Genomic DNA, 24,912 nt, shown 5'->3' with positions numbered 1-24,912 from the left:
ACTACAGAAAGCAAACATAGCGGATGTTCTTATAAAATGCTAAAATGAGATTCAGTTGTTTTATTAAAAATGCCTGAGCCATAACACATTATTTCTCAGTCTTTCCTTAGAAATAAATCAAGTCCGTAAGTAGAAAAAAAGAACTGATAGAGGCAGAAGATGAGTAATTTAACAGCTATAGTCTATATTTTATCAAACTAATCACAGTATTTATCCTATTTTTTCCTTCTTATGAATAGCAAATATTTATCAGATACTTATTATATGGAAAACATTGGGATAAATTCTTTATACACATCATCTCTCATTTTCTAAACTTTTTAAAACAACTTCCTTCTGGGGAAAAAAAAAACAACAAAGAAAAAAGGGAATAGGCTATTTGAAGCTTCCTAAATGAATTATCTAATTTGGTCACTTAGGAGGAATCATTTTTAACAAGCTATTTGTCAAAGTAGACATTATGTTAAATTACATCAAAAGTAACATAATCCAATAGTCTCCAATTGACTCCCATTCAGTCAAATCAATGTACATGTCCATTTTTACCTATCTCATTCCAAAAAGGGACCCAAGACCATTTTATTTTATGCTTTATTGATATGAAATGCTACAGTCACACTAAACTTTTCCCAGAAAATGAACTTAAATTTCAGCACATAAGATTTCCTTCCTTGTGTGACAAAATACCTTTCTCCCCCCAACGGAAAGACTCAAATATTAGAAAAGCAAAACATAACACATATGATTCAATTATGATTTTGTCCGTGTTTTAAGGCTACCTCAGAGTTTGACAGCCTTGTAAATAGCTCTTAAAGCTAATCTCATAATCTGTTCTGTAACAGAACAGAATCTGTTCTAAGAACAGAAATATATAATTATATTAGTTCATAAACTAAGTTTCATTTCCCCACTTTCACCAGAAGCTGCGCAGAGGCGAATGCCATGCTTCTGTCACTGACACGGTACCAGGCTTGCGATTCTTACAACACGTTCCACTGACTAGAGAGGCCATCAGATAGTGTGTGGAAAAAGTACTCCCTGATCAAATCAGCCAGGGAACTACTGGCCAGCCCTTCTTTCAGAGAACACTGGGAATTCCCTTTAAATGTTCTAATCCCAGCCTTCCTGACTTTCATGAGGTCATGAAACTTTCCCTCTGGAGAGCACCGAACTGCAGCATTCTGCAGACCAATGAGAAAACACCAGGAGAGCAAAGGCCGTTGGTCCGAGTTGAGGGAACAGACTTTTTAGAGAAACGTGTCTTACCCCAACAGAAAGTATACACTGTGAGGCTTAAAATCATCACCTTCTCTCCCCTCCGGCTACTAAAAATTGCCCAGATGCCTGCTCAGTGTTTAATCTGTGTAGTTAGCCACGTTGCTTAAGAAGACAGATGTGCAAGAGGAAACAGTACTCGGCGGCGCTGGTTCCTCGCCCTTTCCTAAGCCGCTAGCTGGTGTGCGCTGGTTCCCTGGTTTCAGCTCTAAGACTTGTGAGAGCCTGGCGCTTTCATGGCTACATGTACACTGACTAACTGCAGTGAGAAACTATGTAGATGTGAAAAATAAATGAAGTAACTTTCCAAAGTGAGGCCCCTCCCAAAGCAAACAGAAATGCCCTGGTGATAAGATTACCATTGCTCTCATTCATGAAATCACCTGCAAACCACAGACCCCTCTGCAAGACCAAACAAACGGTTGATCCAAGTGTGAAGTATTTTCCAGATATGTTCCATACTGAAATGACCCCAGCACCACATCAAAGAGACAGAGATAGACAGAGAATGCCAAACTTCATAAGCAAACCAGGATACCTGGCAAATTTTGAAGTATGATACATACTACACATGAATGGTTGGGTTTCCTACTGTCTTAAGAAATCATGCTTAAATACATAGTATCATAGTATTATATAAATGTAACAGAGTTTTACAGGGTTTTTTTTGGTTTGTTTGTTTTTGTTTTTTTACATCAAGGCGGTCTCATTCTTGGCCTCAGCCAACTGAGCACCCTTATCTGAGGCTCTAAGTGAGAACATCTAAGTGACAGAATTTTACCGTCCTTGGCAGTGATGATTGTATCTGTGATTACCCACGGCACCTAGCAAATGCTGACATGCACCAAGACTATGAATAAGTGTTGTGGAGTGTTTGGGGGGAAATTGGAGGGGGACACGAACCATGAGAGACTGTGGACTCTGAAAAACAAACAAGAAGGTTTTGGAGGGGAGGGGGCAGGGGGTTGGGGGAGCCTGGTGGTGGGTATTAAGGAAGGCACGGATTGCATGGAGCACTGGGTGTGGTGCACAAACAAGGAATCTTGGGACACACATACAAAAAATAAAATTTTAAATTAGAAAAAAAGAAAAAGAAAATACAAGCCATATAATGTTGCTCTGTTGATTTAAATCCAAATAAAAGCATCTGTGATGACCATCAGACAACTGCATAAACTGGATTACAAATCAAAATATTTGGATAAGTATTTCAAAACTGAGATACAATCTCTTAAAAAGTGATATCATATTTGATTAATGGAAAGAGGTAACCAACCTTCTTCTCATCTAGCAGTACAACATCAAATGAAAATCTCACATAAATATATTTATTCCCATCTGTACTTTAGCAAGAGATTGAAACAGCTGAGACGGTCTCAACTCTGCAGCAAGAAGAAGCTTCATGCTCATAAAGGGAAGACAGATTTTACACAGAAAACTAAAAGAAAATTGTAAATTTTCTGTATAAATATTACCTTTTTTCACTTAAAATCTCTTTATCTTAAAAATGATCACTGAAGTATCATGGACATATAAGATTATTTTAGTTTTCAGTGTATAATATAATGAGTCAACATTTGTATACATTGTGAAATGATCACCACAACGAGTCTACTTAACATCTGTCACCACGCACAGTTAATTATTTTTTTTCCTTGTGATGGGAACTCTTTTTTTTTTTTTTTTCGTTAAGATCTTATTTATTTTTGAGAGAGAGAGAGACTAAAGACTCAGACTTCACGGTGAGTGCAGAGCTTGTCTCTGGGCTCGGTCTCATGACCATGAGATCATGACTTGAGTTGAAACTGTGCTACCCAGGTGCCCCAATTGCGATGGCAACTCTAAAGATTTTCTTTCTTAGCATCTTTCAGATTTGTAATATTACTGACTAAAGTCACCATGCTGTACATTACATTATATCCCCATGACACCTTTGTTTCGTAAACTGGAACTTTGTATCTCTTGATCCCTTTCACCCATTTTGCCCACCAACCAAACCGTCCTCTCTAGCAACCACCAGTTTGTTCTTTGTATCTATGAACTTTGGTTTGTTTTCTCATTTTTTTAGATTTTTTTCTTTTCTTTTTCTGTCAGACTTATTTCACTGAACAAAATACACTCAAGGTCCATCCATGTTGTTGCAAATAAGATTTCATCCTTCTTTATGGCTGAGTAATATTCCTCTGTGTTTGCGTGCACACACATACATATACACATACATACCACATCTTTATGCACTCATCTATGGAGGGACACTTGGGTTACTTCCAGATCTTGGCTATTGTAAATAATGTAAATAATGCTGCAATGAACAGAGGGGTGCATATAGCTTTTCAAATTAGTGTTTTCATTTTCTCCAGATAAATGCACAGAAGCAGAACACACTGTTTTCCACAGTAGCTGCCCCAATTTACACCACCACCAACAGTGCAAGCGGATCCCTTTTTCTCCACGTCCTCGCCAACACTTCTTGTTTCTTGTCCTCTTGACACTAGCCGTTCCAGCAGGTGTGAAGTGGCACCTCACGGCAGTTTTAACTGTGTATCCCGCATGGTCAGTGATGCTGCTTATCTTTTCACATGTCTGTTGGCCATCGTATGTCTTCTTCGAAAAAAAGTCTATTCAGATCCTCTGCCCGTTTTTTAAGTGGGTTGTTTGTGTTTTTGTTATTGAGTTGTAGGAGATCTTTATATATTTTCAGTATTAACCCCTTATTGGATTTATCATTTGCAAATATCTTCTCCCATTCAGTACAGCGCCTCTTCCCATTGTTGACAGCTTCCTCAGCTGTGCAGAAGCTTTTTAGTCTGATGTAGTCCCATCTGTGTATTTTGCTTCTGTTGCCACTCCGTTTGGAGTCAGATCCAAAAATTATATCACCAAGACTGATACAAGGACCTTACTGCTTGTTTTCTTCTACCAGTTTTATGGTTTCTGGCCTTACAGTCAGCTCTTTAACCTAATTTGAGTTAATTTTGGGGTATAGGGTAAGATAGTATCTGGTTTCTTTTTTTTGTTTTTTTTTTTGCATCTGGATGTCCAGTTTTCCCAAACCCCATTTATTGAAGAGACTGCCATTTCCCCATTGTATATTCTTGCCTCCTTTGTCATAAATTGACCGTATAGGTATATGCCTATTTCTGGGTTTTCTTTTCTGTTCAGTTGATCTATGTGTCTGTTTTTAATGCCAATACTGTACAGTTCTGATTACTACAGCTTTGTAATATAACTTGAAATCAGGGAGTGTGATGCCTCAAGCTCTACTCTTCTTTCTCAAAATTGCTTTGGCTCTTTGGGATTTTCTGTGGTTCCTCTACAAATTTTAGGATCATTTGTTCTAATTCTGTGAAAAACACCATTGGAATTTTGATAGAAATTGCATTCAATCTATAGATTGCTTTGGGTAATACAGACATTTTTAACAATATTAAATCTTCCAAATAATGAGAATGGAATAGCTTTCCATTTATTTGTATTATCTTCAATTTCTTTCATCAATGTCTTCTAGGTTTTAGTGTACACAGCTTGCAATTTCTTTTTTAAACTTATTCCTGGGTATTTTATTCTTTTTGATGCAATTGTAAATGAGATTCCTTCCTTATCTTCTCCTCTGGATAATCTGTTGTTGGTGTGTAACAATGCGATGGATTTTTCTATTTTGATTTTGTTCCTGAAACTTAATTTATTGGTTCTAATAGTTTGGGGGGGGGGAGTCTTCAGGGTTTTCTATATTTAAAATATTATCCTCCACAAATACTGATAGTTTTACTTCTTCCTTTAGAATTTGGATGGCTTTTTAAAAAAATGCTTTGGGTTTTTTTGTTTTTGGTTATTTTGTTTTTTAAGAGAGGGAGGAAGGGAGAAAGGTAGGAGAAGGGGAAGAGGGAGACAGAGAATCTTATGCAGGCTCCCTACCGAGCACTGAGCTTGACCCTAGGCTTGATCTCATGACCCTGAGATCATGACCTGAGATGCAACCAAGCGTCAGACACTTAACCGACTGAGCTACCAAGTGCCCCTTAAATGTTAATTAAGAAATCTGAAGAATTTCAGACTCCTTTCAAAACGATTTGATACAAGGCTTCTCGACCAACAATAAAATGTTATACATGCAAGTGCGTTTTGACCAAATATGTGGAAGAAGATCTCTGTTCCCTGGAAAGTTGATAAGCCACGACATCTTGGGCAAGTATACCAAGGCGGGGGTGGGGGTGGGGAAGGGTAGGGAAGAACTATTTCTCTTTTAACAATAACTTGATCGATGTACCAATGTTCCTGGCTATCAAGTGAAAACAAGATGACCAAATTTGCTCCTAATGAAGGACTGCTATTCAAAGAACCAATACACTACTCAGTAGCTAAATGTCTAATATATATAACTTTTTAAACAACAAAAGGATAAGATTGCTGGTAGAACTTTCCTTTTGCCACACTAAACAAAAAAACGTAGTTTGACAAAGCTGTTAAAGATTTACTTTCTTAGAAAACATTGAAAAGTCTGTGTGTGTTTTTCTCATTAAAAAACCATTAGGTCATACAAACATGATTCTTAAGGATTATAAGTTACCTTTCAAGTCTTTCTTTAGTTTTCTGAGATCTTTTTGAAAATCTTCAAACTTCATCTGTGAGGCCTGAAAAAGGTCCTGGGGTTCTGGCAGTGGAAAAACGCACTGTTCTTTTCCAGCATCCTAATGAGCAAGAAACACACAGTTTTAAAACGAACCAGCATTAATGTAAATAAGAATGCAACAACAATGGCAATTGCGAAACAACAACAAATCCCACCCATTACTCAACAACAAAGAATAACAGAACTGAAATATACAGAAAAACTGTCTTACCTCATCAAAATTTCGAAGATAATAGGAAACAATATAGGACAAAAGGCTTCTGCTATTGTCCTAGGCAGAAAGACCAAAGTAAAAATACATTTTTAAAATCATGAAGTCTACAGTGTCAAGTAAAGTACTTTCCAGTAAAACAATATATAAATGAGAACATTCGGAATAAAATGTGAAATTCTGTATTTCAAAGAACTCCAGCCCCTGCATCGAAGGAGTTTCATGGCACAGAAGATCCTGTTTATACCGATGTTCTAATCTGAGCCCCAAAGGGAAAGACAGATGTTCAAGGGTGGAGCCTCCACTGTGAATACTTGATCATTTTGCCCTCCTCGATCAGTTAATTCGTTAATTGTCATGTTTTATTATTAAAAGGTATTAACTACATTTTAGCTGAAATGACCAAATATTGCTGGCATCACCACACCATTTCTGGACCAGCCGGTATCATTCCGACAGTAGGACTGATTGAAATGTGTTAAAGATTAGGAAAAATCAAGTTAAGTATTATTTTGAGTAAGCAGAAGTTCTAAAAATGCAAATACATATTATAAATTGCTATGTCAACCACTGAGATTGAGGAATTAATATCCTCAGAGCTACAAATAATGCAATGTGTTTATTTCTATAGAAAAGAAAATGTTCCTATACTAATAGTTTTCAATGAATAGCTAATAGTTTTCAATGAATAGCTTTTCATCCCCTTTCTGGCACACTTGGGGGAATTTTTAATGATTTCTCTTTTTTTGCATCACTTGAAATTAGTACTAGATAACTAGAATGTGGGAGAACAAATAGACATTTCTTTTAAAAATATTATGACACAAACTACATCCCCTGAAATGTTCAATCTTACCACTATTTTCCCCCTATCTGTAAAAAGCAATATCCCTTTATAATTTAATCTGACATGCTATGGTAATACACCTTTTAGAGACTTCCCTCATGGTAATTTATAGTAATGATAATATAATAAATTATTATTATACCATGCAGTAATATATTACCATAATAAAATATTTATTAGAAAGAATATTTGCTTATGAATAATGTAAGCAAATTTTTTTCCTCTTTCCTAACATAAATCAATGAAATGGTTAACAGTACTTGAATTAGTTAACAAAACATTTATTAAATGCCTGCTGATAGGCATGCCGAGTAAAAATTCTGAGTGATCTAGCTCTGTTCATGCAGGTCTACAAATAGTACTAAGATGTAGACACAGTTGTATTTGTTTTATAGAGAAAGAACCAAATCAGGAAGACTTTGCCTAGCTCTTATGAGAATGCAAGTGAAATTATAAAATAAAAATCTTGCTTCCTGATTTTATCATGCCTTTTTATCTAAATTATTCCTTAGCTATTTAAATTTTAAAATTTTACTGGGGGACTTAATAAGATGTATCAACCAATAAAAAACAAATTAATCCCTTATTCATATGTAATTAGAATTATCAGAATATGTTTCTGATCCATTTTTATAAATTAAATATTATGTTGATGTTATTTCTGTTCGAGGGTTATTAGCAAATGTTACCTGTTTCAATCCAACAATCAGCTGTTCAGAACTATTCAAGTGCTTAGAACAGAGCTTTTGCTTTTGAACCACTGTGATTTATCACGCTAACATAATGGAGGTTCCTGTGAAACTTGTTCCATACGAATATAATAGCAACTTTACAAATAGAACCAGAAAAATCACAAAAACTATATGCTGCTGGTGTTCCAAGACAGGATAATAGCTTTATTCAATTTTGGAAAAGCAGTGTGGGAGAGTTCACAGAATTCAGGGAAGGAACGGTGAACGAATGAGTACAAGTGTGAAGGAACGATCAAATGCACTGTTGGCCAACACACACAAACAAACAAAGTGTCTCTCTCTTATATGGGAAATTACGGTTGACCCTTGAACATGGGTTTGAACTACATAGCTCCACTTACACACAGATATTTTTCAACAAATAATGGACAGTACTGGAAATGTATTTTCTCTTCCTTATGACTTTCTTAATATTTTCTTTTCTCTAGATTATTGTAAGAATACCATATATGTGACACATAACATGGGAAATAAGTGTCAATTGACTAATGTTATTGGTGAGGCTTCTTATCAACAGTAGGTTATTAGTAGTTAAGTTTTAGGAGAGTCAAAAGTTACACGTGGCTCTTCAACTGAGCAGGAGGTCAGTGCCCCTGCACTATTCCAGGGTCAACTATATTCATTATCTAGGAAGAACAATTCTAGTATTTCCATTTCTATGAATCAGTCATTTACTCAGATTTATTATTCTAAAAATTGACCATAATTGCCTTTATTACTTGGTTCTGGGTGGATATTCTTTTATCAGAGAAACAGAATTCTATTACTTTCTAAGTTTATGATCTGAGATATTAACCCCAACCATCATGGTTGTTTCTCTAATATTACATTTTTACTGACACTCTCATAATCTCTTCTATGTTAATTTTAAACAAATACAAGTATAGAAGTAGGATAAAAAATGATTTAGTCCTGCAAAAAGACCAGGACATCCCCACATATACCAGTGTGAAGGGGAGGACGACATGTAGAAAAGCTTCTTTGACATTTTACTTACACTCTACTTTCACCCATCTTTGCTTCACTTTTAAAACACAAGCCTGCTGGCCTCCATTACTTAACACAGAAGAGAAGAGGAAGACTGTCTGATTTATGAAAAATAATTAATCCTCAGACTCCCAAAGAATAAAATATAAGCAGACATGGTAATAATAGGGTGAAAAATAATTATTTCTATTTTAAAAGTCCCCTACTTGATTATTCATTAGACACAGGATTCAGAATTTTTCACTTCAGGGAACATTATTCACAAAACCATAAACATGATGGCCATATACTTTTTCCTAGCCCAAAACATAAAGGCTTTGGAACATAAAGAAACATTTATTACAATAGGCTTAAAGTCAGACTTAGTATTAAATAAAACATCTAATCATCAATTTGCCAGCATTTGTTCATACAAAATACTTACACTGCTTTTGACATCTTTCAGCTTTGGAAGAATGTCTAATCCGAAGCCATCTGCCTGTCCTCGAGTCTTATTCCCACCGTTCATGTAGTTGCCAAAAGCAAGAACCAAACCCAGGATCTGCATAACCCCGGGGCCATTTTTTAATGTCTGTAAAACAGAATAAAGAACATTTCTCACTCAAAGTCTTCTTTGGATTATCTTAGGTCAGTGGCAGATATTCATATTATACTAATCATCTTGGGTCACATTCAAACTGTATCGTTGCTTATTATTAGGATATTTTAAGAGCAGTGTTTCCAAAGTTAACTTTAAGAAGCTGTACCACCTACAAGCATTCAGGTACGCATTTGTAAACTAAGAGATCCCATTCTAGGCTGTTTCTGGGATACAAGTGCGTGGAAAACAACTACGGCTACAATCGACCACAAAACCCTGTCATTGCCAACTCCCTAACTAGGCTCACCTCTGGAGCAAGAGAAATTTTTGGCATCCGTTGTGGGAAACCAAAACACAGTTGGAAAGATTAATTTCCAAATTTAGACTTATCCCTGAAAAGTCCATATTCACCTTCTTCCAAAACACAAAGCTTAGCTGGAGTTTGCATGTCTTCTTTCCCCTGAAAACGTGTCTTTGATGCCATCTTGCTAGCTTTCCAAACGACTGACCACCACCAGAATGAATGGTACTACTGATATTTGACAAATTGTTCTAAATGGTAATATCGGTAACTTCTGCCAGGCATTTACTCTTAGTTTTCAGAAGAATATTTATCTCCTGTTGAGTCCTACAGCTGTTCCTAGATTATCTGGGGAGAATCATTAACAATTTGTTAAAGGCCCCTTCCAAAACTGAGGGAAAGTAAATAAAATGCCTTCAAATCACATCCAATCCGAAGTCTGATGCAGGAGAGGACTATAGGAAGTGACGAGTTTGTTTTGGCAAGAGCAGAAGGGACAGAAGGGACAGATGCCACAGAGGCAGGAGCATGACAAGTGCCCTCCTGTAACAGGGCCCCTGGGTGGTAGGAGCCTCTCCTTCTCTTCGATCCTGAAACCAGTCGTGGTATGTTCTCTCCCGTGGAACCGCTCTCCTGCAAGTGTACGCGTACTTAAGAGTACATGAAAGAAAACGTTTTCGAAAATATGAACCTGACCGGACACAACGAAACGTCAGAACTCAATCGTCAGCATTCTGTGGCCCAGAACCCACCTCGCACAATTTCTGCAGCAACTCCAGTTTGCGACGAATTGAGCAAATGCTTTCTGAAAACGTGGACTGGAACAGAATACAAAAGACTCGCTCTGAGAAGTTGGGGATTAAGGACAGTTCATAAAGGAACCTAAGGAAATAAAGCCAAGTGAAGAGGAAAAATATAATTCATATAAAGAGATGCTTATCCTCCTATCATTCAGAACAATTACGCCGGGAGAACACCACGATTCTGAATGGACAGAGGCTGCCTGGGGTCTGGCCGCCTTCTACAAGGTCCTGAGTGTGCTTACTGTTCGGGCTTGTCCAGAGACTTGGCGTTCTCCTTGTCTTTGGAGGACCGGCCGTGCTTCTCAATTTTTTCCAGTTCATCTGACTGTGCTCTCTGGAAAAAAAAAAAAGAATAATGCCAAGCGGTTATCCAAAATCTGGGGAAATAAATCCCGTAGATTATGATAATCTTAATACAGCAAAACTCTCTATATTTTCATATTTCTTAGCATCTGTTTGCCGTAAAGCTTGACTTCATTCATGAAGGCATTTTAAAGTGTAAATATGTTTAATGCAAACCAGATCACCTTGAAACCTTCCAAATAATGTTATTGGCGATTAGTGATCTGCAGAACATTTATTTATTCAAGCATGCTTTAAAACAATACGGTTTTCCTCTCTGGCTTTTTGGCTGTTGGTAATATGCTTTAGAATACAAGAATTTCATTTTAAAAATGGTATGCCTTACTTAGAAATCAATCAAGTTAAATTTGGAAGTAATGTGATCCTAATGTTATAAGATTTTTAAAGCAAAAAAAGTACTTATTTAACTAATACAATCATTGTTTATGACTTTTCTTTTTTTTTAGGGGAAAAATACAATTGAATTATTTAGTCCTAGGACAAAAATAAAAGGTTTTGATTCTTCTGCTGAATTTTCTTTTTGACACAAAAATGGCTTCAGGCTTCTTTTCTTCCAAAGTATCTTCTTTTACCCTTCATCCGAAACTTCTTTCTTTGTAGGAGAGTTTCTTCTGCATTTTCAATATATGGGAGAAGATTTTATAGACATTGAGAAACACAAATCTATTCTTTATGAAAATTTGGATGCTTTTTATGTGTAGTCTTGTCTTTATTTTATAACTCAGGAAGATGTTTCAAAATAGCCAAACACAGTATTTCTACGCATTAAGAAGTGGGAGTTGACTAAGTAGACAAAGAAGTGGGAGGAAGCAGGCTCCCTGCAGAGCAGAGAGCCCGATGTGGGGCTCGATCCCAGGACCCTGGGATCATGACCTGAGCCAAAGGCAGAGGCTTTAACCCACTGAGCCACCCAGGCGCCCCAATAAATAAAATCTTTAAAAAAAAAAAAAAAAAAGGAATTAGAAGTACTACTACAGCAGAGAATTAGTCTATCTTCAAGCCCAACCACATTCAATACTCAAACCTCAACAGGGGGCACAAATCCACCTTGCTACAATCTGATGTAGTCATTATGATTGTTGGTTTAGTTTTTGTTTTTTGAACTTGACATAGACTCAACCTACATGACTAGAAGCTGACTCCATGGGCTCCGTAAATTTCCCTGGGTTTAAATAAACACACACAAAATCTCAAGAAACAATGACAAGAGAAATGAAGATGGCTAAGGTAAATCATAATAATAATTGAATACACAAGAGAAAGATAAAACTCCCCAATGTCTTGAGGACAAAGGGACTTTCTGGCAATACTAGAGTTATTCTCCAAATTATTCAGTACGCATAAATCATTAATTGCACAGTTCTTTATACTTGTGCTCTATTAAACCATTTCTGCTGACTTTAGAAAGAAAGCTGCCCTGGGTTGACAGGGCTGCTTTATGGACGAAAAAGAGAACTAAATGCCGTTCAATGCCTTAGGGACCTGGGCCCCTGGGCTCTCTAAACAATAGAAATTAATCAGAGGCCAAACAGGAGTTGAAGGCAAGGCTTTACTTGGGCTTCTGCAGACGCACAAAGGAGACAGCACAAAAGGAAAAGCTTCCTCGGGCTGAGTCCAGGAGGAGAGGGGTCAGGGAGATTTTTAAATTAACCCAGCTGGAAAAAAGGTGCCATCTGAGCATACAGGGGCGGGACTTCTGAGCACCTGAGCACCTGAAGGTCATGCTTCTTCATATCCTGCATCTCTAACACACACGTTAAATCTCCACCCTGGGCATGATTTTTAGTATTATAATGAAGGGAAAAGTTGTGAAAGTTCCATGCAGGGGTCCATCTGGGCACAGACTGGTTTGGTCTGGTCTTTACCAGTCTATGGCAAGCATCCCCTGTCCATAGTCCTGCAAGATGTGGTAATCAAGAGGCACAGACTTTGAGCTCCCTGCCCCAGCCTCCCCCCAGCTCATGGAGGCAGCCAAGGAGCACTGGAGGGGACTGGATTCCAGTCCCTAGTTTGTCTCATATCCCTGATCCACAAGCCCTCTTCTTCCAAATACTTGCAAATGTAATTTTATGGCATTAAAAATAAAATCAATTTTGGAGGCACCTGGGTGGCTCAGTAGGTTAAGCATCCGACTCTTGATTTCTGCTCAGGTCACAATCTCAGGGTCATGGGATCAAGCCCTGCGATGGGCTCCCCACTCAGCAGGGGGTCTGCTTGAGATTCTGTCTTTCCCTCTCCTTCCACACTTCCCCCTGCTTGCGCTATCTAATAAAGGAATCCTAATAAAATAAAATCAATTTTTAAAAAATCACTATCCACCTTACCAAAAGTCTTTAAATACAATGAATCTACCAAGCGTATCGATAGTACATACACCACATACTACCAGTATGGTGGTAGACATAAAATTTCCAGAAACTGTTACTTCAGAGTTTGACTTTTATTGTTGGCAACAAACATCAACTGTTTTCCTTGAAGGGACCACTTACTCTGTTCTTTTTCAAGAAAACGTCTACTGAATGCCAGTGTATTAATAACCCCAGTTTGCCAGTCAGATTTTCAAAGAGAAATGATATCCAATGAAAAAGGGCTACCTTGGGGCGCCTAGGTGGCTCAGTGGGTTAAGGCCTCTGCCTTCAGTTCAAGTCATGATCTCAGGGTCCCAGGATGGAGCCTCACATCAGGCTCTCTGCTCAGCAGGGAGCCTGCTTCCCCCTCTCTGTCTCTGCCTGCCTCTCTGCCTACTTGTGATCTCTCTGTCAAATAAATAAATATCTTTGAAATAAAAAAAAAAGGGGCTACCTTAATTCGTGACAAGTGCTTTTTATACTGTGCCAGGCAGCAGAAACACCTTATGAAAGAAATATACTCAAGAGTTGAGGTTTAATAAATGTAATAATTTTCACTGTTCATGAGGTGTCTGGGTGGCTCAGTTGTTAAGCATGTGTCTTCAGTTGAAGTCATGATCCCAGGCTCCTAGGATCAAGCCCTGCTTTGGGCTCCCTGCAGGAGGGGAAGCCTGCTTTCCCTCTCCCACTCCCCCTGTTTGTGTTCCTGCTCTGGTTGTCTCTGTCAAATAAATAAAATATTAAAAAATAATAATAATAATTTTCACTGTTCATTAAAGACACTCTTAAATAAATGTGGCTTTTTTTCCCCCTGCAACTGAAGAATCAGAATGACCAGTACGTGTGGCGCCACTGCCTTGACTGAGGGGGCAGTGCCAGAATGTCTGCCCTTCACTCCTACTGAACCATCAATGCAAACATTTACACTGTCAAGAAAGCCAGTATCAGCTTAGTGCTGTTATGAAATTCCTTTTTAACTTGTAGACCTCCTTTCAAAGAAGTACAGAACCCCTGGGCACTCATGGACCAACTCTGGGAACTGAGATTTGGTAAAAACTTCCTACCCAACTGATGATTGAATTATCTTCAACATTCACCATATTCAAACACCTCCAGTGACAAAAATTCACTGTCATCTTAAACTGATCACTACATCGTTAAAAACACCATCCCCAAACAAAAGAAGACAAACAAACCAACGAGCTTCTTTATATGAAACAAAAATATTTCCTCTACTTTCAGACATTGGCCCTTGGTCTACTCTCTGGGGTCAATGGCAAGTTCCTTTCAAATATTTGGGAAAGGTAAAATTTTCCTCTTTTGTCTTCTGTGCTAAGCACTTTGGTTCTTTCATTTTATATGGGATCAATGTGAGCCTATCACAATCACAGGTCGTGCGTGAGTAGGTTCCTGATGGCTTAGAAATGAGGCCCCCATAACAGTGTCGCGTCCCTCCCCCACTGTCGTCTGCAGCTCAACTCATCACTCTAGAAAGGCTGGGCTGTTAGTGTCAGCTGAAATGGAGGACAATATTTAGAGGAGCCCCAAACCCTCTCAAGTTATCAGTTGTCTAAAACCTTTGAATTATTTTTCATGTTTACAGGCTCTATTCTCTCTCTCCTATTCCGTATTTATGAAATTGATTGTTTTGGACTCAAGCCTAACAACACATTTGGGTTTTTTTCTATATACAGTCAATGATTCTAAGATTGTATAGCTTGAGATCCTAATTCTGTCATTTTATGGAGCAAAAAATACTTTGAGTTAGGGTAACATGACAGAGCTTCAGAAAGAAGAAGAGATAAGACCTGTGTTTTGAGGAATACGCTGGTTCTAGACAGATGGAGCGCTAATCTCATTGACTGGCCTCTAAATCTTCTCTGCTTCTTATAACCCCCAGTCACTGTTGAAGACACAGGCATCCACCTGATAACTTGACTGTCACACCCGATCTTCTACCTGGAATACGCATCATTCACTTTGGGCTGCTGCTCTTGGCTTGGCTTATGAATGACTTCCTCTGGAAAGCCTGCCTCAACTGCCTGGCTCTCCATTATAATCATTCTCTTTCCAAAATGATAACACAGAAACTTATATTTGCTTTGTCTTACGCTGTGCTTACCACAGCATCTTATTGTTGATAAAAATATATGCTTGCGCCTTCTACGGATTGGAATGTCTTGAGAATGACCATGTCTCGGGTATCTCTATGGTCCTAGTAACCAGTATGGCTTATTGTATATAGTGAATAGTAAATAATATTTTTTTAAACACTGAAAAACTGTATCAGTAATTGAATATGACCAAAGAAGGCCTCCGAGTCATGAAGAGACAGGACAAAGAGAAGGAAGAATGACTGAACAATATAAGAAGTATTGACGACATAATGATATGCAGATGATTTCAACTGTTTATTATCATGCCAAGAGTATATTGATGGTACCTATGAGGTCGTTTGAACTCCAAAACAGATACTATGCATGCGTGAGACAGAATTACTCATTTCAAATGCTAGTACAAAATAGGTAAATAAAAATAATAAGAAAGCTATGCCTGGCAAAAGTACATATGAATTCACTCATCATCAACATCACTGACTTATGTCCCTATCACTCAGCTCACGTGCAGATACTATATGTGTATAGGTACAAGAAGCAGGACTGAAAAATGGGTTCTTAAGCAATGTTAATCAACTTGGCAAGATTCTGCTATTCATTAATATACCACGACCAACTGTTTCTTGCCCATCATTTTGGCTTGCTCCTTGCAAAGCATGAGAGATCAAGCAAAAGTCAGTTATTTTCTACCTGCTAAATCTACATAGTATTGCTCTTAAGTGCAATTTATGTCAAACTAGTGGTTATCAATTTGTACTAGAATGCAGAGGTCATCTGGGTAATTTTGGTTTTGTTTGGCTTCAAAGTAAATTTAGTGTCAAGTGTTCTCCGCTCTACTAGTGTGAGGTCATAATCAAGGTCAGATTTTAAAACATGAATTTTAGGGACTCATTCATCCATTCATTTAAAGGCCCAGTATTTACCAGCATTACACTAGACATGAGGGATAAGAGATGCGTAAGTTAGGCTTCAGATTCAAGCAAAATCCTAAAACATAATGGACCAAATAGCTCATAACACCACTCTTATTTGCATAACTATTCTGTAGTGATCTTCCACCACTGCTTTTTAAAACTACATATGACTCCCCTATATGAAGAGGCTGCTGATCTCACTACCAGACCGGTGTAGATTTGTTGAGATAAGTTCATTCTTCATTATGGCCAAATACATGGGCAACACAGTAACACATGTACATATCAACTAATAACATCAGGAAATTTCCAAGCTCCAAATATTCACATCACAATCTTTCCCTCACCCAGTCCCAACTCACTTCCATGATTAAATCAGTTCAGTCTCTTTCTTCACTAGATATCCCTTCCTGTACCCACCCCAGTTACCTGCAGATTTACACCAGAATATCTTTTTCTCAAGATTTACTGTGTTTGCCTGTAAATGAAATGGACCTCAGTTGCTGCCAAGCTGGATGTTTTTACCAGTTACCAAAGATTCATCACACTTAAAACCCAGGAACACTCTTCACCTAACCACTGGCCAAAACGAACACAGAGTCCAGGCTGTCGTCACTGATTTCAGCATATATTTTGAACTCCACTACCCTTGGCCCTGACACCTCCTTAAACTGAATCTCGCAACTCCTAGGAAGAAGTGTTACTTCTACAGAGAGGAAGGGATTGGGGAGCAAGGGGTGGAGAGGGAAGGAAGAACCCTGAGATCAACTGGTATGCATTTCCACTGCCTGAGTCTATTAATGGTGTTAAGCAAATGTTTCTCAAACAGTGTTCCAAAGAACACAAAGAACAACACATTTATTCAACATAGCACTAGAAGTCCTAGCATCAGCAATCAGACAAGAAAAAGAAATGAAATGTATTCAGACTGGCAAAGAAGAAATCAAACTCTCTCTCTTCACAGATGGCATGATACTTTAAGTGGAAAACCCCGAGTATACTCAGGGTTGCATACTACATCCATTTTTAAGACTCATATGCTAAATACTCTTAGAAGTTATATTATTGGAAAAAAAAAAAACCCTATTCAACAGCAGTCCTCATACTTGATAACAAAAATGCATGTGTGTAAGAGACAGACAGAGAAGATGACAGTAACAATCCCAAACAACCAGTGTTCTAAGTGGAAACACTGCCCCTGGCCAAACTTCAGCAGTCCCTTTACCCAGTGTATTTTATTTATCTATTTTTTTGCTCTTCAGAGTGTTGGGACAGAAGGAACATTTCTCAATATCATAAAAACCATCTACGAAAAGCCACAGCATATATAATTCTTAAAAAAGATAAAAGCTCTCAGCTTTTCCCTCAAGTTCAGGAACATGACAATGATGCACACTCTCACCACTTTAATTCAACACAGTACTAGAAGTACTAGAAGTCCTAGCATCAGCAATCAGACAAGAAAAAGAAATGAAAATTTTCAAACTGGCAAAGAAGAAGTCAAACTCTCTCTCGTTGCAGATGGCATGATACTTTATTTCGAAAACCCACAAGACTCCACCCCCAAATTACTAGAACTCATACACCCATTCAACAACGTGGCAGGACACAAAATCAATGCACAGGAATCAGTTGCTTTTCTATACACTAAAAATGTAACTACAGAAAGAGAAATTAAAGAACTGAATCCATTTACAATAGCACCCAAAACCATAAGATACCTTGGAATGAACCTAACCAAAGAGGTAAACAATCTATACTCTAGAAATTACAGAACAGTTATGAAAGAGATTGAGGAAGACAAAAAAGATGGAAAAACACTCTATGCTTATGGATTGGCAGAATAAACCTTGTTAAAATGTCTATGCTCCTAGGACAATCTACACTTTCAATATCATGCCTATTAAAATACCATTGGCATTTTTCAAAGAGCTGGAACAAGCAATCCTAAAATTTGTATGGAACCTTAAAAGACTCCAAATCGGCAAGGGAATGTTGAAAAAGAAAAACAAATCTAGGGGAATCATGTTGCTTGACTTCATGCTATATTACAAAGCTGTGATCACCAAGACAGCATGGTACTGGCACAAAAACAGACACATAGTTCAAGGGAACAGAACAGAGAGACCAGAAATGGACCCTCAACTCTATGATCAACTAATCTTTGACAAAGCAGGAAAAAATATCCAATGGACAGAAAGACAGTCTCTTCAATAAATGGTGCTGGGAAAATTGGACAGCTACATGCAGAAGAATGAAACTAGACCATTTTCTTATGCCACACACAAAGATAAACTCTAAATGGATGAAAGACTTCAATGTGAGACAGGAATCCATCAGAATCCTAGAGGACAACATAGTCAGTAACCTTTGGGCATCAACCACAGCAACTTCTTTCAAATCACGTCTCCAAAGGCAAAGGAAACAAAAGCTTTTGGGACTTCATCAAGATAAAAAGCTTCTACACAGCAAAGGAAACAGTCAACAAAACAGAGAGGCAACCTACAGAATGGGAGAAGATATTTGCAAATGACACTACAGATAAAGGGCTGGTATCCAAGATCTATAAAGAACTTCTCAAACTCAACACCCAAGAAACAGTCAAAAGATGGGCAGAAGACATGAACAGACATTTCTCCAAAGAAGACATATGAATGGCTAACAGACACACGAAAAAATGTTCATCATCATTAGCCATCAGGGAAATTCAAATCAAAACCACATTGAGATATCACCTTGCACCAGTTAGAATGGCAAAAATTAACAAGGCAGGAAACAAAAAAATGTTGGAGAGGATGTGGAGAAAGGAGAACTCACTTACACTGTTGGTGGGAATGCAAGCTAGTACAGCCACTCTGGAAAACAGTATGGCATTTCCTCAAGATGTTAAAAACAGAGCTACGACCTACAACCCAGTGATTGCACTACTAGGTATTTCCCCCAAAGATGCAAACATAGTAAAAAGAAGGGGCATACGCACCCCAATGTTCATAGCAGCAATGTCCACAATAGCCAAGCTGTGGAAGGAGCCGAGATGCCCCTCAACAGATAAATGGATAAAGAAGATGTGGTCCATAATTACAATGGAATATTATACAGCCATCAGAAAGGATGAATATCTAGTTTCTTTCAATATTCACAATAAAGCTAATCTTTTTTAAAATGTATTTTTATTTGTTTAGTTAACATATAATGTATTATTTGTTTCAGGGGTACGTGTCTGTGATTATTCTTTAAATCTTTCTCTTTTTCTTCAACATCATCACCCCTGTCACTTTTATGTTTACTAGGTGATTCTGCCTCCCAATATTATTCCCTTTGATTATAATCTTCTTTTCCTAGACATCCTCCCAGGCTTTTGCTGGACCCTCCACTTCAGGGACTGCATCCACTATCCAAACACTAACAGCAACCATCTCTACCCCATGTTTCCCTTTATATCCAGAAAGACAAATTACTTTCTCAGTGTTTTAACCTGAATACCTCAGAAGCAACTCAGACCAAAAAAGTCTAAAAATAAACTCATGAATACTGCCCCCAAACACTCAGGAATCCTGATTCCAGTAAACTGGGAATCCAGTCACCAGTCAGAAAGCTGGGCGTCATGCTGGATGTCTGTCTGTAATTCACTTCCACATCCTTTGACTCACCAAGGCCTGTCTCCACTTCCAGTGTTATCATCTTTGTCTAGACAGCTGCCACCTCTCAGCTCAGAGACTCTGATACCCTGCCTGGTCTATCTGTTATCACCCCTGACTCTAACCTATGTCCTACACAGCACTCAATTTTTGTAAAGATGCTCAGAAGAATACCGACACTCTACTTAAAATCTGTTATTCTTAGAATAATACCACAGACCTTAATGTTTCTACCAAAGCCCGCATGGCTCAGCACCCCCTCACCCCACCTTGCTCTACAGCCCGTCTCGTGCCGCACTCCCACGTGCTGCATACCTTCTGTTCTCTATGGTTGTCCTTCGGCTCCTTAAATAGATCACACTTCCTCTTTCATATGTGCTTCCCCTGGGCCTACAACATAGCCCGTGCTTCTCATCTTCCACAGTACCCAACACTTCCCTGGTTCAGGTCCAAACTCTCTGCTTTGGGGATGTCTTTCTTAACCTCCTCATCAACAATGAATCTTTCCGCTAACTCATCCTCACTGTAGAAATGCACTTTACTCCATGGCACTTCTCACAATGATAAATGAATATTTAAAGCCTAGCTCCATATTAGAAAGAAAGCTCCAGGAGCACAAGGATAATGTCCATTTTTGTCCATCACTGTAAGACAGTACATGCCTGCAATAAACCAGACATTTAATGATTATCTGATGAAGTAATAATAAATGAATGAATGGATTCTTTAAATATATAAATTCCTCCAAATTCCCTCATTTATTCCTATCATTCTATCTCTTCAGTCTCGGTTTTTTCTTCGGCGTCTCTCCTTTCTGCAACAGAAACAACAGCTACCAGGAGCTAAAATGATGGGTCCACTACCAGTGACTGCCTTTGGAGAAGTAGAGGTCAAGATATTTGGGGGCGCCTGGGTGGCTCAGTGGGTTAAGCCGCTGCCTTCGGCTCAGGTCATGATCTCAGGGTCCTGGGATCGAGGCCCGCATCGGGCTCTCTGCTCAGCAGGGAGCCTGCTTCCCTCTCTCTCTCTGCCTGCCTCTCCATCTACTTGTGATTTCTCTCTGTCAAATAAATAAATAAAATCTAAAAAAAAAAAAAAAAAAGATATTTGGTAACATCAATGACAACAGCCAGGAAGCCGGTCTACACTGGATGGTGGTAGAAGGAAGAGTAGGCCCAGTCTCCAAAGAATGAAGTTGTCTTTGCTTTAGATCTGTGCTGTTAGTCCAGCAGCAGCAGCATCCTTACCCTTTCTACATAATTTACCTATCCAGTTCTCCCTGTTCACCAGCCCCCTGCCCTCAGTTAGGTCCATGTTCAAATTTATCTGGGAAAAAAAAATCCTCTTTTTTCTTTTCCTATCTAAATCTCAAGCTTACTTCTTCCTTGACCAACCACACCCCTGAATCCCTCCACAACCCTCTATCGCTTCCTCATTCCAACACAGTATCTTGAAGACATACGGACTTCTTTCCTCATCTTCTGTTTGCTTTTTGAATCCCTGCAAACAAGCTTCAACTATTATTTAAATCACTCACACTAAACTCAACAAGGGCCTTCTCGGAGTCCCAGTCGTAAGTTTTGTCTGCAGATAAAACAAGAGCTGATATTTATCAAGTACTTAACATTTGTCAGGCAACTCTTCCAAGTGTTTTACGTGCATAATCTAATATAATCCCTACAGTGGCCTAGAGATAGGCGTCACCATTGTCAATGCATCATCGACAGTGTCAAAAATCCCCTTTTTTATAATGAGAAAGTAAAGTCTTTAAAATCTCACCTAGTAAGTGCAGGTGCCAAGATCCAAAGATAGAGCGGTTCATCCATCATCTCCTGATGTCAATGGCCCTACATTTCTTCAGAAAGCTCTACTAAGCCCCAGGCTACCTACTGAGGGGTCCCACATCTTTAAAAAAAATCAACATGAGGACCAAGATGAAGTCATTACACTGCTAAGAGTCCTTCTGCAACTAAAAATCCTAATTCCACAACAAACAGAGGGTTTCAAAAATGGAAGGCAGTCCAGGCGGGTAGCCCCCTCACAACGCGGAGAATGACACGCACTCCCTGGGTTTTCTCTTCCATGCATTCAGCCTGGATGGGGTATTAGAGAAGCCAGGAACCTGGAACTACCAGCAGACACAGGTTAACAAACAGGTTTTAGAAAAACTTATTTCTAGGAAACATGATCTAGCAAAACAGAATACTTTTCTCTTCACAGAGTCCTACGCTAGCCAAACACCAAAGGAAAAACCGGCCCTTCATGGAATCAGTGTTGCAGGTGGAGAACTGACCTTCCACCCAATGTGTCAGCAACACGGTGAAGCTCCTCGGTGGGAGGCGATGCTATTAGCAATCTGCCTCCCCCAACGTCCTCCTATCCTGGTGTCTGGGGGGCCCAGAGGGCAGCTGAATTTCCATTCCCCCACCCAGCAGGAATGAGGTAGAACAAAGTGGTTAAAGGCAGTGTTAGTGAGCATCACAATCTCACTAGAAAATGGGCAAAAGACACAAACAGATATTTCACCGAAGAGAATACACAGGAGAAAAATAACCTCATGAAAAGATGTTCACTGTCAGTTTCCATTGGGAAAATGCACATGGAAATCACAATGAATATCACTACACACCTATCAGAACAGCTAGAATGAACAGATAGTGACTTGTCCCAAGCCAGGATGCAGCAAAACTGGATCTTTTCTATATTGCTGCTGGGAATATAAAATGGAACAGCCATTCTGTAAAACAGCTGAGCAGTTTATAAAAACTAAACATATACTTAACATACCAAACTGTATTGCACTCCTGGGCATTTATTACAAATTAAAGAAACTCAAATCTACACAGAAAACAATTTAATGTACAGGAATGTTCATAACAGTTTTATTTGTAATTGACAAAAACTCAAAGCAATCTAAATATCCTTCAAAGAATGAAACATATTGGTACATTCATACCATGGAATGTATGGCTCCTCAGCAAAGGAAAAATGAGCTTTTGATACACTCAACACTTACATGGATCTTAAGGGAATTATGATGAGTGAAAAAAGCTAATATGAAAAGGTTCTATATCATTCGATTTCATTTATGTAACATTCACAAAATGACGAAACTTCAGAGATGGAAAACAAATTAGAAATGGGAAAAAGGAAGCTGGACAGTATAACTGCAGAGGGATGGCATCAGAGATCTTTGAAGAGGTAGAACAATTCTACATCCTGATTACAGTGATGGCTATAAGAATCAACATACAATAACATACAATAATCAACATACAACAACATGCATAGGACTATGTCCATATACATGTACATGCGTGCAAATACACACACACACACACACACACACACACACACACAGGAGTGCATATGAAACCAGGGAAATCCAAAAAATGTCTATGAATCATATCAATGTCAACTTCCAGGTCTGAACACTGTAATCTGACTTTCAGCTGTTACATTGCGAAAAACTAGGTAAAGGCTATATTGGCCCCCTATGTATTTTTTGCTATGTCCTCTGAAACTATAATTACTTCAAAATGAAATCTTAAAAACTCAATGTGTCCCATTGATGAACTGTTCCTTTATGTACTCAAGTCTGTACATCCTTCAGGTACCCTAATGCTGGCTTATGACCATCCTCTCAAACACCCAAGAAGGAAGCCTAGTTCTAATCCTTCCCCTCCCCCTTCCAGTTGGGCAACATGTCCTATTTCTTTCATCCCTGAAGACTCAGAAACAACGTTTCCCTCTTCAATCTCGCTGCCTCCCCAGAGCCATGGGACCACATCCATGCCTGTCCGTTTTAACACCTGCCCCAACTTGAGCTCCAGTTCTTCTATTGTACCACTTTCCAGTAACACGGACTTCCTTATCCCAGATACATTATAGTTTTCCACATCTAAGCCTTTGATCAAACTGCTCCATCTGCTGAGAACAATCTCTTGGCTCTCCACTCAAGCATATTGCCAGCCAACATTTAAGAACAACCCCAAACACCATCACCCCACTCTGACGATTATCCCAGCTCCCTCAACAGTAAATAACTGTTGCCTCTTTAGTAACTATCCCGCTCTTTCCACAAAATTATAGCCTCTAATTATTCTGTTTCATATTTAGCATCAACCGTCTGATCTAACAACCATCCATCTGATGGTTAGGTTCTCTCATTTTATTTCAATTATGGAATGGACTGAGGACTTCTAGGGAATTGTAAGGGGAAATGCTTCTGCATTATTAAATGACCACTTACAATATACTTTTGTACATTACATACTCAACAGTTTATGGGTGGTCTATAGACTATTGGTTGACTCAAACTTTCTCTAATCTTGAACACTAGCTTTTTAAGAGATACACTTTCTATAGTTAACAGACACATATTCCAGCCCCCCCAGATCTTTCTTTCTCAGGTACAATAAACAACTGGGATGTCTTTAAATACCAAGGGCTGAGGGCAATTTGCAAAATGGTTGCCATATACACGTAGCAATCTAAAGCTGTAAGTCTAAGGGCTGAATGGCTCGTCAGAGACCTGAAAACCTTGAACACTTAACCATATATTGGCAAGTATGCGAGTAAACAAGAAATTCCGAGCCAAATACACAAGAAATGCCATCTGGAATCATTAAACTCCCTAAAGAATCACAGTGAAGGGAAATATGTTAAGAGTTTTGTTAAGAGAACTGACTATATTCCCTTAAAAAATTTGTTGTCCAGTTAAATTTTAGTTGTTGCAATCATGGGAACAAGGAGGGAAGGCGGATGGATGACCTTTCAAGCTCCTATGTCAGAACGATCAAAAGTTATTCCTGTCGTGCATGATTTCAAGTCATGATCCAGCTTTACTATTAACCAAGGCTCTTAGTAGGTACTTAAAACAAACAATGTTTGCTACCACTGAAAGCTTTCTACTTCGTATGACCATACACAGATCAAACCTGAAAGTCCCCTACATAAACCACAATATTCCTACTCTTAAGTACATTCCTGTAACATCAGTAGATTAAAGAAATTTAAAGAAGGTATAGTGAACATTCATGGCATTAGGTTGGAAAAGTGTATCGTGTTGCTAGCCAGCTGCACCATTTTTCTGCTGCCTGCGCACCCTCATGGAAAAATACTGGGAAGTGCTTAGTGTGTGTGT

At 38.6% G+C, this 24,912-nt stretch overlaps 1 protein-coding gene across 3 annotated transcripts in view; it reads right to left on the bottom strand.

Annotated features, from left to right (window-relative positions):
* Positions 1-24,912, bottom strand: part of FMN2 (formin 2) — a 379,061-nt gene that overhangs the window by 132,451 nt on the left and 221,698 nt on the right. For 2 of the 3 annotated variants that reach the window (XM_059145884.1, XM_059145885.1), the window contains 5 exons: positions 10,629-10,720; positions 10,336-10,465; positions 9,127-9,273; positions 6,117-6,176; positions 5,843-5,963 (listed from right to left, as the gene is read on the bottom strand). In XM_059145884.1, coding sequence (XP_059001867.1) covers positions 5,843-5,963; positions 6,117-6,176; positions 9,127-9,273; positions 10,336-10,465; positions 10,629-10,720 — 550 coding nt within the window. Of the gene's footprint in view, positions 1-5,842; positions 5,964-6,116; positions 6,177-9,126; positions 9,274-10,335; positions 10,466-10,628; positions 10,721-24,912 lie in introns of those variants that run through there. The other variant, XM_059145886.1, reaches the window with a different exon arrangement.

This window comes from Mustela lutreola, chromosome 14, assembly GCF_030435805.1.
Source record: "Mustela lutreola isolate mMusLut2 chromosome 14, mMusLut2.pri, whole genome shotgun sequence".
Lineage (NCBI taxonomy): Eukaryota > Metazoa > Chordata > Mammalia > Carnivora > Mustelidae > Mustela > Mustela lutreola.
Note: the sequence above shows the minus strand (reverse complement) of the source record. Positions and strands in the feature narration are given on the sequence as shown.